General features: G+C 49.1%; 1 protein-coding gene across 1 annotated transcript in view; it reads right to left on the bottom strand.

Annotated features, from left to right (window-relative positions):
- Nucleotides 1-10,963, bottom strand: part of RBM19 (RNA binding motif protein 19) — a 58,741-nt gene extending 47,778 nt beyond the window's left edge. The window contains exons 1-15 of the mRNA XM_026037817.1: nucleotides 10,908-10,963; nucleotides 9,743-9,925; nucleotides 9,072-9,203; nucleotides 8,784-8,822; nucleotides 7,604-7,817; nucleotides 6,324-6,583; nucleotides 5,985-6,065; nucleotides 5,701-5,779; nucleotides 5,006-5,077; nucleotides 4,066-4,266; nucleotides 3,287-3,417; nucleotides 2,781-2,899; nucleotides 1,971-2,067; nucleotides 1,360-1,470; nucleotides 682-882 (exon numbers count right to left, since the gene is read on the bottom strand). Of these exons, the coding sequence (XP_025893602.1) occupies nucleotides 682-882; nucleotides 1,360-1,470; nucleotides 1,971-2,067; nucleotides 2,781-2,899; nucleotides 3,287-3,417; nucleotides 4,066-4,266; nucleotides 5,006-5,077; nucleotides 5,701-5,779; nucleotides 5,985-6,065; nucleotides 6,324-6,583; nucleotides 7,604-7,817; nucleotides 8,784-8,822; nucleotides 9,072-9,203; nucleotides 9,743-9,925; nucleotides 10,908-10,943 (1,956 nt within the window). The 5' untranslated portion in view covers nucleotides 10,944-10,963. The remainder of the gene's footprint in view (nucleotides 1-681; nucleotides 883-1,359; nucleotides 1,471-1,970; nucleotides 2,068-2,780; nucleotides 2,900-3,286; nucleotides 3,418-4,065; nucleotides 4,267-5,005; nucleotides 5,078-5,700; nucleotides 5,780-5,984; nucleotides 6,066-6,323; nucleotides 6,584-7,603; nucleotides 7,818-8,783; nucleotides 8,823-9,071; nucleotides 9,204-9,742; nucleotides 9,926-10,907) is intronic.
- Nucleotides 10,964-16,014: the final 5,051 nt, after the last annotated feature.

Here is a 16,014-nt window from a genome sequence, read left to right as displayed (position 1 = left end):
CACAGAAGAAAATTAGAGAGTGGAGGGCAAGACCTGGAGAGAGGACAGATCACTAAACGCTTTCTTATGGGAAACTGGAGGGGAAAAGCTGAGCAGCATTTGCAGATGACTCAGTTCTTTCACCCAAGCAAAACTGCACCCAGGGCCACAGCCTGGCATATGACATCTATACGTCATGGAGCAAGGCCACAAAGAGGCAAATGGTGTCCAAGGCATGCTCTTGGCTTCRGTACCATACTTCTGTACCACAAAAGGTGACAAAAACACTTTTCAGGCCACTGAGACACCGTGGGCTTATTGGAGCCTTCTCTCCCTGTCAGTCCTTGGTGCCCACGCAGGCTGAGAGCCCTGCTCAGCTACTGYTGCATAAGGATACACCTGGCATCTCTCTAAATCCAAGGGAGAGAGAAAAACAGCAATGACCCTTCTGGGGCCAACTTTCTTTCCTAAAAAGCTCTTGGGATCTCATATCTGCAGCAAGTTCTCCTTTCTGCAGGATCACAGTTAATCAGAATCACTCAGACAAACTGCCCGTTCTCATCCTCAAGACTTCACACACACAAACCAATTTCTACTAGCCAACTGGGCAGCATTCAGTGCTCCAGCTCCTTTTGCCAGCCTGGCAGGATGTCCTACCAAGCAACACTCTCTGGGCAGCTGCCTGCTCCGTGYCATGCTCACCTTGGTGTAGGCCAGCCTGGTGAAAGCTTGCTTGGCCTCAGTTGGCTCCAGGAACTCCACAATAGCTGTGATGCCACCTTCTGGGAGTAGCACGCGGCCCAGGCTGCCATGTTTGCCAAAAACCTCCTCAAGTTCTGCTCTCCTCGTCCCGGCAGGGAGGTTCTTCACCAGGATCACGGTTTTACTCCGCTCACCAGCGGCCTGTAACATTTGGAGGGGAAAAAGGAAAGAGAAATAGAACAAAAGAAGTAAAAAACGATAAATTCTAAGCAACTGATGATTTCAGATCCAATGCAACATGCTCTCTCGCTCCATGTCACCCTGTTACAGGGCATAACAGGGCCAACAGTCTTTCAGAATACATTTTATCAACAAGATCCACATCTCAAAACAAAACTCCCATTTCACACATGCTCATACACAGAGATTTGAGCTCCAGGTCCACCCTGGTATGGACACAGGACTCACTCTCTGCCTACTGCCAGAAATCACACTGCAGGACATTTAAAGCCATTCTAGGGGTGGTTGCATATTCAAACGAACAGTTTTCAATCCATCTGAGGGTTTAATCCTGCAAAATGCTGAGAATTCAGTTACCAATTTCTATGTAAGCTAAGGACCCCAAGACCAGACAATCATTTAGAAAAGGTAGTTCCACTTTGCTGCTGGACATCTCACCTGACTGAAGGAATCCAGGCTGACTCCATTCTCAATGAGGAACCGGCGGATTTCCTGGACGAGCTCAGTTTCTCCCAATGCAACCCTCACTGCCACGCTGTCTTTGCTGTCCTGCAGGCAAGGAGATCAACAGTGTGACACAGGCCAAAGCAAAACAGCAAAGTGTTTTACCCCAGAAAATGCTGGGCACTTGATTTTCCTGCTGCTCTCAGAATCAGACCTGAAGAGAACTCTGCAGAGAGCTTGAAGGTAAAATGCTCCAGCTCCTTTGAAGCTGCTGAGAGTTTTGCTGTTGGAACCAGAAAGCAGCCCTAAAGTCAAAATGACGTCTCCAGGAAGAATAAGCTATAGGTTATAAATTTCCAGCACCCAGAAGTGCAAAATTCAGCCAGGAAAGCCAGGGTGGGGGCAGTTATTTTGTCATGAAGCTCGATGAGGCTACAGGACCATGGATCCTTCAATCTGACTGCTGGGTGTTCATGATCAATCAGTGTCATGAACACTGTGTTGTGCACTCTTTTGGGCACAAAAAGACCAGATAAGTTCTGGTGGTGAAGAGATAGACAGAAAAATAACCTGCCCTTCCCAGGTTGATCAAAAACTCAACTCACGTGATCCAGGACTTGGCTTTTGGGAGCATTGTATTTCTGAGCAATGGCATCGGCCACAGCATTTGTCCCCACAAACAGTGTGTTCCAGTTGTGAGAGCTAGAGAGACAGGAAGAAAAAGTCAGGCCCAGGGTCACCCAGGCTCTTCTTCCCTGGCATTTCTCTAGTCAGTGGCCCTGAGAAAAAAACAGCTTTGAATGTTATCACTAGCAGCCAGGGGGGATAAGCTAGAGGGAAAGGACGGCGAAGATCCTTAGCCAAGGGACAGGATGAGGGAGAAGTGAATGGCAAGTAAGCAGTCTTGGCTAYGCAGGTGCAGAAATCAGTGCTGGAAGTTCAGATCACTTCGCAAGATCCCAGCACTGTGGAGCAGAACACAGCTATGTTCTTTCTCCTTCAAGTTAAAAAGTTTTGTCTTCTTCCCAGCAAATCTTCCAGGAAGAAGATCTCCAAAGTTTCTACAAGTTTCAGAAATACAGATGGCCACGCTGAGAAAAAAGACCCAATTGATTTGGAATCACTACTCAAAAGAGTCACAGTATTAGACCAACATTTACTAGACACTACAGCATCCAACTCATATTGGAAGTCACTGAAAATCAGGTTTTTCTGCTCCTCACTGAACTACTAGAATTACACATTGAGAAGAAARAGAGCGAAACAGGTCACAGATAAAGGAAACTGAAAGCTGCACAGTCAGAGTTTATTGACTTGGGTAATCTACACAAGCCCCGTAAAGAATGCACAGTTTTTCTGGTCAATTGAGAATCTGGCAGGTTGTGTTCTTATGCCACTACAAAACACCTCTGTACCTGGCCCTGTTGGCTTTGTCCTTGGCCTCCTTCTGCTTCTTGTATGAGGAGGATTCTTCTGCCTCTGCATCTTCCTTTCTTTTTATGATGGTGGATGGTAAAATATGCAGCATTCTGCCCTGGAGAAAAGGACGAAGAGAACCAGCAGTTCTGAAATTAATACCAGAAGCTCGTGAATTGAACAGAAAGAAAAGGTGTCAAGGTGTCCTCCCAGTCAGGTGACATAGCTGGAAGAAAGGAACTTTCCTTCCCTTTTGCTCAAAGATGACACCACAGCAACTCAACGTGGCCATACAAAATGACAGACTGAGGGGCTTCAATATCATTCTGGGTCAGATTTGGGTATCTGCGGGGCTGCTCAAACCACCATGGCTCTGTTGTAGCAACTGTGCTTCCCATATAGCAGGGATCCATTTTGGCAAGCACAGAAACAAAGACCTGACCACATCACTAACAAACTGTCCCCASCAGCTGCGGTCGGACAGCACAAGCCCCTATCACCATACCTGGAACACCTGCCCGTCCATTTCTGCATAGGCCTTCACTGCATGCTCAGGCATCATATATGTGATGAATGCAAATCCTTTGGGTTTCTTGGTCAGTCTGGCTATGGGGAAATGGATCTCCGAGATGGGCCCTGCAAAAGGAAAAGCCTTTCCATGAGAGATGTCCCTAGTACAACCAGCATGGGCTACAGTGGCTCTCTGTACTGGCATCTGCTGCCAAAGCTAGGGGAGGAAGGGACCAGGGAGGGCAGAGCAGCTCTGCACATTACGGAAAGGAGGGCAGCGAGGTACTAGTCTGAGTAAAGAGCTGCTGACTGGAGACTAACAAGACAGGCCCAACAAATCCAGCCCAAATCCAGACTGCAACCTTGAGGTGACACACAAGTGTAACATCCGCACAAATGACACAAACAGCAAATTCTGGGCAGCTGCATTTAACTGAAGTCAGGAAGAAAGATGTCCAAAACTAAACCCTTTCTTCTCCCTAGGGCAATCTAATGCCAAAACCAATGTCAGTTTATTCAACTTTAAGCTAGAGAAGGACAGCCTGGAATCCCCACCTGACACAGACACGAAAACAACTTAGGTTGCATTTTGGCCATAGAGATTCATTTATCTACAGAACGTAACGATCTCTTGCATGAGAAAAGACTCTTCTATGCATAAGGCACTTTCAGTTTTCTTCTTCTTATTCCCATCCCAGTAGAACCCATCAGATTTTCATCTGGAAGAAAGAACAATATAGCCCTGCAAGTCCCCATCCCACAGTGGTTGCTTACCATACTTGGAGAAGAGCTTCTCCAAGTCCTCCTCAGTACTGGTAAAGGGAAGATTCCTGATAAAGAGTCTCCCCGTTTCAGACAAGTCCTCTTCTTCCTCATCATCCCTTTTTATTCTTTGCCATGGCTGGTCATTGCTCTCCGCTGTGACTTCCTTTTTTGGGGTGTTCTCATGTCGGAATACCTCAATGTATCGGCCCCCTAACTCACAAACACATACAGAGGTACATTAGACACTTCCCAAAGCTCCAAACCCTTCTCAGACACTTGATACCAGTGCTTAAGGAGCCAGTAACATAAGCAACTCTAATTCCACAAACTTTAAGCACAACTCAGCTTGATTTATAATAATAAAATAGAAATAAAGAGGGGGGCAGCAGGAAGTTTCAAGGAAAAAAAATCAGTTTTCATGAAAAAGGGGATAACGTTTGCTAGACAATTTCACAGTCCCCTTTCCCACGGCCASGATGTAGAGCTCCAGGCCTTGTGTCTCTGCCAACCTAGTCCACRGGCCCTGAAGTAGATATTCCCATTCTGCATGGGATTTTTGCAAATTTAAGTCTAGCTCCATTAAGGACAAGGCCAAGAACAGGACTMAGACACAGGCTTACAGAACCAGTTTTACAAATCCCCTGCACAGTCACAGCCAGATTCAAACAATATCATTTCTGTACCAAGAGCAGGACACACTCCAAGCACCAGACAAAAACAAGGGTCAAAAAGCAATGTACAGCTCAGTCTCTTGCCAATTCTCTGCTACTTTCGAGGGCACTGACACAGCACCTGGTTACCTCGTTTCAGTTAAGCAGAGGAAACCACCCCCACCATGTGCCTGGAGAGAAACAAGGGCAACAAGAGATACTTTAGCAGCGAACACTTCAGCAGCTGATCCCCACACCATCTCCTTCAGCCACAACAGGAAAGAACAAATAGCCCTTACCTATGTATTCTTTATTGCGCTTCAAGGCCTTCCTCACTTCTGCTTCACTCTTCAAGTCAACAAAGATATAACCTTGGAGGAAGCAAAGGCTCAATTGAGCATCATGTGGGGAAACAAACATTCACTGATCGGCTAATTAAGTGTGAATCAGGTTTTCCTCTATAGATTCCTACAGATGAAGCATTTGGCTCCCATTAAAATTTCAAAGCAGCCTGAAAATGGCCATGTCAGATCTCAAATTGGAAGGTTGGCTTTTAAAAGCTCATTCTCACACCAAACAAGCACAGTTTAACAGCCAAAGTAGTCTTTCCCAGGTGTGAAGCCAAGCCAACGATGGCAAAGAAAAGGGGAATCTGCTGCAAGGCTATAAAGGAAAGCTGCATCTAGCCGAGTTCCTTGCCAGCTCCAAAGCCCTGCTCCAAAACCCTTTCCAACGGATGCTCAAATAATCAGAGTCTCCAGGGAGACCCAGTCTGGCTGCTGTAGCAGCTCTGTGGCTGATCCAGAGATCATCAGGACCCCTCTGCATCCCACAGATACCAATGTGGGCAGGAAAGCTGGGAGTCACAGAAGGACGTGCAAGAATTGGGGCACAAACTAGCAGTTTSGAACCACAGACAACAAGGGCAGAGGCTGAGCCCAAGAGAGGTCTTCCAACTCACAGATCCAATCCCCCTTGCACACAAACACATTACCTGTCTTTTTGCCCTGGGTGTTTTTTTCTATTCGGATTGCTACTGGCTTCAGAGGCAGGAGGAATTCCCGAATTTTTTGCTGCAGAGAAGAATAATAATTATTTAAATGGTTTCTTAAATACAGGCAGGGCAAGGTTTCAGACACACAYGCAATGCTTCTGGATCCTGTTTGAAAGATTCCCCCAGCTGCCCAAACAACTCTCGAACTTTTCCATCACAAAGACAGTGAGTTACAAACTGGGAACACCCTTACACCACCATTCCCAGTCTTGGGAATCACTTGCCTCAGTGACGTTCCATGGGGCACCACGTAGTTTCACTGTGTATGGTGTGGTGGCTTCCTCTGAGCTGAGCTGGTTCTTCTGCTGGATAAAAGGACAGAAGAAGAAAGAAGAATCCTGTGAAACAACAAAAGCCACAGCACTTGYTGCACAGTGTGTTTCCTAGAAGGGGAATTTCAGCAGCAAACTTCATTAGCTTCTTCCATGTGGCTCAAGAAATGGAGCACCTGGGGTCCTGCAGGCCTGAAGTTTTCATCTCCTTCTCACAGAGATTGACTGGTATATATATTATGCCACTGGGTTTCTGCTACAAATCAGACAAAAAAAAAAGTTCAGTTATACCTCTAGTATAGAGCTTTTCTTCTTCTTCTTTTTCTTCTTCTTTTCTACTGCTATCTCTTGCTCTTTTTTTCTTTTGTGTGTGCTGATGGTTTCTGCAATTCCTGAATCCTCCTCACTCTCATTTTTCTCTTCCAGTTCTTCACTGTCTGTCTCTTCTGCACTGGATGAAGAGGAAGAACCTTTCACCACTTTGGATTTCAGGTAATCCATATCTGAGAGGTCTCCCCTGGCAGCTGCCTTCTTCTTCTGGCTTTTCTTTACTGTAAGAGAGGAAAGAACTGAGAAGTCTTACCCACAAATATTCCTGCTTTCTCTTCAACCACATAAAACATGAGAACAACTAAAAATCACCACAATGACCTTCCTATTCTCTGGCCTTTACACATGGAGAAAGGAATGGAGAACTGCAGGGCAACCTCATTTTAGCAACCTCCAAACTGACATGTCATCTTTTTTCCAAAGCAACCCTTTTTCTGTAAAAATGTAATTAGAAAGCTCAAGGGATCTCATAGTGAATTATGTCTCAGTTTCAATAAAATACTTCAAAGTGACCCCAAGGGTGATTTTCAGTGGTTTAGTTTTACAGGAGAGGGGAGTGTGCCAATTGCCCAAATGGATGCAAAGAAATGCATGGTAAATATTCACTCCAAAAAACAACATAAGGAAATTCTCTAAAGGATGGGAGAAAAGGTCTGAAAACGGGCTGATCATTGCACCACTGGCATAGGGACACTAGAGACCAGCAAGGACCAAACTAGAGTTCAGATTTCTCAATCCTCTGTATGTTATCCCACTACTAAATTACCACTCCACAGGCTCTAAGGTGCTCCAACAGAGCCCAAAGGCAAAGCCATTTCCAGAAACATGCATCTGTCACAGGCAGACCAGATAAGTTCACAGAAATCAATTAAGGGCTCATTAATAAACAGAAACTACATCCAGCTCAGGAAGTCCTGGTGCTCAACGTGGCTACAGGCTCGGAGAGTGTTATTGGAGAGGATAATCTTTACTCCATCACTCTTCCCTAGGCAGTGACTTAAGAGCTCAAGGGAAACGTCATCCCTTCAGTGCCAGAAATTACATTTCCCCATGTTCAAGAAAACTGAAGGCATTCAGATATCCACAGAAAAAGGCTCAAGCTACAGAAATGACCTTCCCAACCACAGCATCTTTCTCCAGAGGTAGCACAGCAGTTTGGGTGGATCTTCAGTCTCATCAGTTTAGCTGTCCTTACATTCACAGAGGCAAAGACAAGCAAAGCGTGATAGTCACTTCAGTACCTTTGGTGTCCTTCTCATCTTCAGAGGGTTCATTCTCGTTCTCCTCATCACTCAGTTCCTCAGACTCATCAGAATCAAAGTTGAGATAATCAGATGGTGCCTTTGATTTTTCCTTCTTGGGCTCTTCCACCAAAGTGTCATTAGCCCAAGTGGCCACCTGAGAGCGTTTCTGGTGAACCTGCAAGAACTCCTGGAAGGTCTTATCTTGTTCCAGCTGTTGAAAAGGAAAATGGATAACCCGTAAACACAGATACAGGACAGCTGGCTGTCAGTTTGAATTCAAAGACACAACCTCATTTCCAACAAAACAAAGAAAGAAAGAAAGAAAAAAAGAAAGAAAAAATCCCCATAAGTAAGAATCTACTTTACACACGCAAGTTAAGGAGTGAATTCTTCAAGGTCTCTTAGCCCTACTCTGCTGTTAAACAGCATTTTAAAGAAGAAAACAAAACATGAAAAGGGGAAAAAATATATACAATCAAAACATGGCAAAACTTGCATACAGTTGGAAAACAGTCAAACAAAAAAAGATTGCTGAGATGGGGCTAACTCAGACGCAGGGTCCGTACACACAGGACAAGTTAAAAATTAAAAATAYAAGAGGGCCCCCTGATGCAAGGGATGTTAAAACCATGGCTTGTTGCAGTTGAACTGGACTGTACATCATGGAGCTTCATTAAACCATATGCCTTGCTTGAGTTAATAGAAGAGGTACAATAAGGAGCTACTCRACTATGGCTCTTAATACAAACTGGAAACCATGCAGAAGCATCAATCAAGTTCTAAGAAAGTTAGATGAACACAAATGCCTCTGGCACCATCAGTGGGATGTCCAGAGACCACTAGGCAATCAGTGCTGTGCACAGGCACGAGGTAAAGCGAGTCACGCCTTTACTGGGGGGACAGTTTTGCAAATTCTCCCTTTTAGGGGCATCCTAGCAGGTCACACCGCTGGCGCTGCTGCCCTAAATGCAGCCTCATGCTTTTTCACAAAAGCAAAGGCAGCAATTAGATAAAATCACCCTTTAGGTCACCAGGGAACTTCTAGCTGTGTAGTTTGTCTTTATCCAGAGTCCAGCAATCCCACTTCTCAGGGCAGAACAGGCAGCTGGGGCTAAAAGCAGCTACTTTTATTATTCCTTGGGCACAAGCAAGGGATTGCAATTCAACCTMGACTCACCTGCTGCAAGTTTTCTGTTGCATTTTTCTTCTTTTTGTCCTAGAAAGAGAAAACACTTTTAGAAAGGCTCAACAGAGCTACAGCCAAGACCACTTCTCAGGAAACTTACAGGTACAGGGAGCAAAAGTCCTGAGGCAAAAAGTGCCAAAACAAGACATCCACTATCTCAGCACCCCATTCCCTTTAGCACAAACCAGACTGCCCTTCTCTTTGCCAAGGYTCTGTTTTCCAAGTCACTGACATGGATTTTCCTTTCCTTGGATTCTCAAGGAAACAAACAGGACTTACTTTCTTTGCATGGGCAGCAGCTACATTTGTCACAGGCTTCTCAGGCTGCTTTTCTGAGACTGGGAGTTTTTGAGAGTGCTTACTCCACGCTTTGGGTTTTGAAGGGTCGCCAAAAGGCTTGCATAGCTCAACCTGAAAAGAATCAAAAGCTCTTTAATTAATGTAACAGCAAAACAAGCCTCACTCAAGAATCTCCTTTGTACCACTAAGGAAAGGGGAGAGCACAGCAAAGAACAGCTCGCTCCGTGTTTTAGAAATGTGTAGACACAGTTTGCTCAACGTGAGAGGAAGAGCTTAATGTGTCTATTTAAGCACAGTCAAATAAGCTATCCTGACCATCATGAATCACTGCACTGTCTTTCCAGAAAAGTAAATGAATGCTTTTAAATAAAAAACAAGCAAGTACAAGTTCAAAAATTCAGATTACTACAACTCAAAATTCAGTACTATTGATTTGACCAGCACTGAAATTGTCATTAGTGCAAAGAAGGGAGCTCATCTGGGTCAAACACCTGCTTGAGACTCAGCAGTGGGGCCTGTCACCAGGTTTTGCTATTTTGTTGCAGAGAAAACTCTTCAGGCTTTCCTCAYCCCCGGCTTTTCACATTTAACAGTAAGAAAAATCCACATTTCTACTCTTATGAAGTTGATGTTTTTAAAGGAAAACTCACTGTGATTCTAGAGGTGTCTATGAARCTTCTGTTAAAATGGTTCATTGCTGTTTTAGCTTCATCTTCGCACTTGTAGCCAATGAAGCCAAACTTCCGGAACTTGCCCTCCTTGGTGAACTTCAAGCAGCAATCGGTCAGCGTGCCAAAGGCTGCAAACAGCTTCCTAAAGCGGTTCTCATCCATCTGGGAAAAAAAAAAAAACAGAGAAATGCTAAAGAAATGCTTTACAGACAAGTCTATAAAGAGATGTTTTCTATCAAAGGAGTTTAGATGCGTAGAAATCGCAGAAGTTTCTGGCAGGAGTGAAACACTCTGGTTATCCCTTCCCCACGAGGCCGCTACACCTACAGATCRCCCTGTGCAAGGTCTCCCCAGGCAGGAGGGGCACCCAGCTCTCGTGCAGCCCGGGGCCCCTCGGCCAAGCAGCCAGGAGCAGTGTCGGGTACCACCAAGGGGAGCCGGAGAGCGGGGCGACAGCGCCCACGTAGCCCAGCTCCGAGGGAAGAGGGGAGGGCAACGGCCACAGGCCGCTCCTCTCCTCCCCCAGCCGGTGCTCCCCATCCCGCCTCCTGCCTGTCTGGATCTCCCTGAACGCCCGCAGTAAATTGTCCCATTTGGGGCACTGCTTGTTCAGGACTCCCTCAATCTCCATTCCCAAGGATCAGTGTCTCTCTGCTTGCCCCAAATCCCTGTTCATTCCAATGTAAGTGGTACCCCTTACCAAAAGGGCCCTYTCACAGGGAATCCTCCTGCTCTACTCTCCAAAAAGGACCCCCTGCCCCAAAGCCTCTACCTGCTCCCCCCAACCAAGGACCCTTGTTCCTTAGGGCCTCTCCCTGCTCCTTCCCACCAAAAACACCCTCCCCTGGGGCCTGTYCCCGTCAGGGCTTTCCCGAGGCTCYCTCTCCTGGAGCCTTTCCCTTCTCCCAGGGCTCCTCACCTCCCCAGGACCCTCCCGGGGGCCTGTCCCTGCTTCCCCCACCAGAGCCTCCCCCGGCCATGGCCGCTTTCTCCCCCCATCTCTAAGGCTGCCCCATCTCAGAGCCTCTCCTCTCCCACCACCAGCCCTGTCCCTTTTTCTCAGCTCTCCCCCCCGCCCAGGGCCTCTCACACGCTGTTCCCTCTCCCCAGCCCCAGAACCGCCGCCGCCCAGCTGCGCACTCACCCCGTTAGGGAGGTTCTTCACGATAAGTCGCGACATGTCGGCGAAAGGGGGTGGTGGAGGGGGATGGCGGTGCTGCGCACGACCCGTCCGCGCTCAGCGCCGCGCACGCCGGCCCCTGGGCGCCGCCATCTTCCCGCCGCCCGCCTCTTCCTCGTCACGTGATCGCGGCGGCGCACCGCGCCTGCGCGGGGCCGCCTGGCAACGGGCCCTAGCAACGCAGCCACCTGGCAACGGGCCCTAGCAACGCGGCCTAGCGCGGGGCCTGCGGCCTGGCCCGGCCGCGGCTGCCGCCTCCTCCGCGCCGGGCCCAGGCGCCCTCCCGGCGCCGCAGTCGAGGTGGCCTCGTCCGCCTGCGGCCGCACTGCCCAGCGGGGCCGGAGGAGGGAGCTCCCCACCCGCCCATGTCACCACAGCTGAGACTCACAGGGCAGCATTTGCAGCTCTGCTTGTGCTGTGTGAGAGGCCCGAGTGGTAGAATCAGTATGAGGGGAAAAACCTTCAAGATATCAAGTCCAACCGTAAATCCYGCACCACCATGCCTGCTAAAACACATCCCTAAGTGCTCCATCTACATACTTCTTGAATACTGCCAGGGACAGTAACTCCAACCACTTCCTCAGCAGCCTGTTCCACTGCTTCACCACTCTTCCTGTGTAGAAATTTTCCCCAATAYCTAATCTGAACCTCCCCTGGCACAACTCGGGGCTGTCCAGCTCTGCACCAGAGCAGGGTGGACCAGCTTTTGCTCAGAGGAGGCAGCTCCACAAGAGCCCCACGMTGCCCTCACCTGTTAAACCAGTTCACACCTCAGTCTGGCCCCTCACCTGATGTTAACTAGAGAGCCAAGACCTTCCTGGGGCAGAGAAAAGGCCCTTGTGTCCTCCGGGCAAGGAGAAACGGGGCAGTGCCCAGGCTCAGTGCCCCAAGGGCCAACAGAGAGACCATGGTGTCCTCCCCAAAGAAGCAGCACCCAGCACCTGGTGCCATCCCCTCCTGCTGCTTCTCTCACCCTGTGCTCCCTGCCTTGTCCTTGGCAGGGCTGTCACGCCTGTCACCGAGGGTAAAGGCTGGACTGGCCCTGACAGGGCCATCACCGACACATCCGGACCTTGTCCTTGTCACGCCTGTCCTCTCCTAGACAGCTCTCCTCCTGATGTCCTCCTCACCTGCCGCTCATGGCCAGCGGCACCGTCCAGCTCCGGCACGCCAGTCACCGCAGCCCTTGCTGCTCCCTGCCTCTTCACCAGGCAGTTGGAACAGCAAGGACAGAATCATACCCGCTTTGCAGCTGCTTTACAGCACATCCTCGGCCACCCCAACGACGAGGTCCCCATCATGGGGCAGCAATTCCACGCCACCACCTTGCAGTCTCAACAACAGCAACGCCTGCAAGTTCAGCATCTCCTGCAAGTGCTGCGGCCAAGCTCTTGGCTAGAGCAAATCATCTCCTCTTGCAAGAGGTGCTGTTATAGGACTAAGTGCTAAGCTAAAGGCGGACCAGTACAACTGGTTCTGCATTGAGGCTTGGGAGAGACATGGAAGAGTCCGAATCAGCTGGGTCAGACACCTGCATCGACTCTCAAGCCCTGCTAAAAAAGCCTTAGTGGCCATCAGGGCACGTAACCTTTGCAAAAGAACATGGAGATACTCAGATATTGATACTCCTACTCCTCTGAAAATGACATATTTTAGCCTAGSCCCTCAAACATCTAGAGAAATACAAGCTTTAAAAGCATTGGCTTTAGGATTTATATTTTTTGTGCTTTCTCCTCCATAGATTACCTCTGAGTGAAATATTTAGATATTTCTTAGCAACTGTGAGCACTAGAACAGCTTTTTTATTATTCCTTTTTTTTTTTTTTTTTTTTTTTTCCTAGCAAAACCTGAGCACATCAGAGCTGTTCCTTCACATGGTTCTGCTGAACGGTGGAATATCCTTCTCTAAGCCAGGCTCATTTCTGTTCAGAGATTCCAGCCCTTGGCAAACAGGAAGGGCCCTGCTCGAGAAGACTCAGAGGAATCTGTTTTGAAACGCAGCTCCCAGTGCTTGAAGGATCTGACCTGAAGATGATCCTTTACCCTTTTGCCGGTGTAAGGCAAACAGCATGGGTACAGCATAGTCCAGGTGTTGTACAGGCAGCTTGGACAGCTCACTGAGTGCAGGTCAGACAGGCCGTGCTCCAAAACCCAAGCTGAGAAGCCACCCAGACAAATGGCGTTTGGGAGATGCCCCTAGGAATCTGGTCAATGAGGTGAAACTGCCCCAAAAAGCTGGTTTCATGCTGACGTGAATCATCTCTTGAAACAGATGTTTACTGGAGAGTGGTGGCATGTGTGTGCCACCTCTCGTCTCCTCCTCTCCTCCAWACCAGCTCCTCAGGTGCCACACACCATGGCTTGATAGCACTCCTGTCCCCATGCCATAAACTGTCCCCACAATAGTGCTGTCCTGCCAGAGACCAGATCTGCTCCTTGTGAGGGTGTCCCCAGCATCAGATGGAATTGCTGGAGGTACCCCCGCAATTAGCATCATGCCAGGGCCTCAGAGGTGGTGATGAGTCCTTCACCATTGCTCCTTCAGGCTGTTCCGCCATGGTCAGCATGGGTGGGCCAAACRTTGGTGTCAAATCCCACTCCCAACAGAGGCGGGGAGAGACCCCTGTGAGTAGAAGCCAATCTGTCACAGAGCGTTAGGTGGACGGCTTGTCAGATGGGCCGGACAGCGCGAAAGAGCAGGGGTCACCTTGCTGTAAAATAGTATCATGGGCTGCCTGCAGTCAAGCAGCTGAACTTTGGAGAGCACATTTAGAGGAAAGGAGTGTGGTGTCGGGGGCGTTTTTCAGTGGGAAGAAGCAGGCACAGGTGGAGGGGAAAGCTGGCCTGGAAGCTGCTTCCTAGGAGGTGAAACAAGAGGAATAAGGTGCTGCTGAGAAGGAGAGAAAGATGCTGCTGCAGAGCCTGCCTGTCACCAGGTTCGACAAGAGAGAGGTCACAGTCTACTGAGGTCTCTCCTGGGATGTTTCTCTTGGTTTTCTGCCCCTGCGATGCCCAAAGTAGGACCAGCAATTCCTCCCCTATTTTCCCAGGTGTCACAGCACAGCCCGTCCATCCTGCCACCCTGGGCAGGCAGAGTGACGACCCCGAGTCAGGCCGGCTGCTGCTGCAAGTGGGACGCTGAGCCCGCCTGCCCTTGGCTCCTCGGGGACAGAGGCACGTGCTGTCAGCCCTCCCCGAGAAGGACAAGCGCAGCCCCGAGGAGCCCTTCATGCTTGTCTGATCAGGAGCGCCTTGTCCACAGCTGGACAGCAGCGAAGGTGAAGGGGAAGGTATGGGATCGTGTCCCACCTGAAGCCTTTCTGGGCAGCTCTGCTGTTATTCTAGTGCCAGCAGAATGGTGATGAGCTCTGTGAACCCCACAAGGAAATGGCCTGCAAGCATGTCCCATAGTCCCGTTCTCTGCCTTTTTTTTTTCCCTTTCTGTCTGCAATTTTGGGATAGAAAAGGCATCTTTTCTAACACAGTAAATCAAAGTCTTTTCTAACACAGTAAATCAAAGTTAAATTGTAATGGTGATTAACAAACAGGCAGGTACAAGGATGGGGAAGAGGAGGAGAGCTTCCTGCTCTCTGAACTTGAACTAGCCAGAGGAATCCACTGACACCAGCCAGAATTGCCATAGAAAAGGATCTGGAAAGAACTTGGAAATACAAATAGTGCAAGTCCTTTCAGTAAAAGGAGTCGGAGAGCAGAGGTAAAGCATCACATGCATGAACAATAMGGCATCATCTGCTAAAATACAACTAGAGAGGACCAGACTTGCCCTGGAGCAGAACCACTATTGCAGCACCACACAGACAAGCCACCATAACCCAGACTGCAGGCCTCCTTCCTGCCCTTTAAGTGRTAGATGCTGATGGAGCAGAGGACATGGTCCATGAGGTCAAACCCTGCATGGCATCGCTCTGCCCATGGGCTGGTGAGGAGCACTCAGTCACCTCTAGCCCATGGGACTCTCTTCAGGAACAAGAAGTTTCCTCCTACCAGAGCCATCCACATTCCTTTGGAAGAAGATGGGTAGATTGGGACACTGGAGACACAGGAACTGTTGGGATCAGARTGGGCTTCAAAGAGAGATCCGCCTGGTCCCTTTTCTTACACCACCATAAGTCATGGGAGATGCTGACATATAGTTGTCATGTATAATATCGCCTGGACCACATACATCTGAACAGCTCATCCACCTTCACACGTCCAGGAGCAGGCAGGCCAGCAGGTCAGCCAGCTTTGTGAAGCAGAGCCTTGCACATGGAGACAGGTTTTGTTTCAGATCCCGGGCAAAGCCAAGCCCCTTCGCACCAGCCTTCAGCATCTCTCTTCAGACCCATCAAAGGTCCCACCACCAGCYTCTCTAGTGGCTTTGGAAGGGAGCCTTCTCGAGGAGCCTGGAGGCTTTGCTGGCTGCTGCTCCTCGCCTAGTCTCTCCTTCATCCATCACTCCTTCCACCTCCTTCAGTTTCCTTTGTATTTCTGTATTTTTGGTTGTGTGTAAATGGGCTCAGGGGAGGGTCTAGGCAACAGCTGCCTTTGATCAGCACAACATGTGGGAGATGGAGCACTTCAGGAATGCCGACTCCTGATCAAAGGTGGGAACACAGTGACAGCCGGGACTTGGCAAAAACTCATCCCTGTTAATCCCGCCCAGGAACTGCGAGGGGGTAGGATCTGCAGCCCACTGCCCCACGGCCTAGCGAAGGGGAGAGCTCTGTCCCCAGCACAGAGCAAGGGGCAGGAGGCCGTGCTGGATGGCACGTGGAAGGAGCGACACTTACACCTGTCCCATGGCAGAGCCAGGGAGCATCCTGGCTTTATCCCATCTGAAATGAAGCCAGCGCTGGGATTCACACGTCCCCCTCCGTGGCTTCCAACCTGCTGCCCTTGCTCCCTGCAGCAGCACACCGCAGTATCCCCATTCCATGCCATGTCACCAAGGCCAGCACGCCAGGCTCTGGCCCAAGGCTTGATTCTGGCCTTGGAGATTTAACACTTTTCTTGATCTTTTGGAGACTGAGGCTGTTAATTTAGCAGCACTTAGACTCCTTTCTGCTGA

Source organism: Nothoprocta perdicaria, unplaced genomic scaffold, assembly GCF_003342845.1.
Source record: "Nothoprocta perdicaria isolate Ctin4 unplaced genomic scaffold, notPer1 scaffold_2, whole genome shotgun sequence".
NCBI lineage: Eukaryota > Metazoa > Chordata > Aves > Tinamiformes > Tinamidae > Nothoprocta > Nothoprocta perdicaria.
The sequence above is the reverse complement of the archived record's forward strand: the minus strand, read 5'-3'. Positions and strand labels throughout refer to the sequence as shown.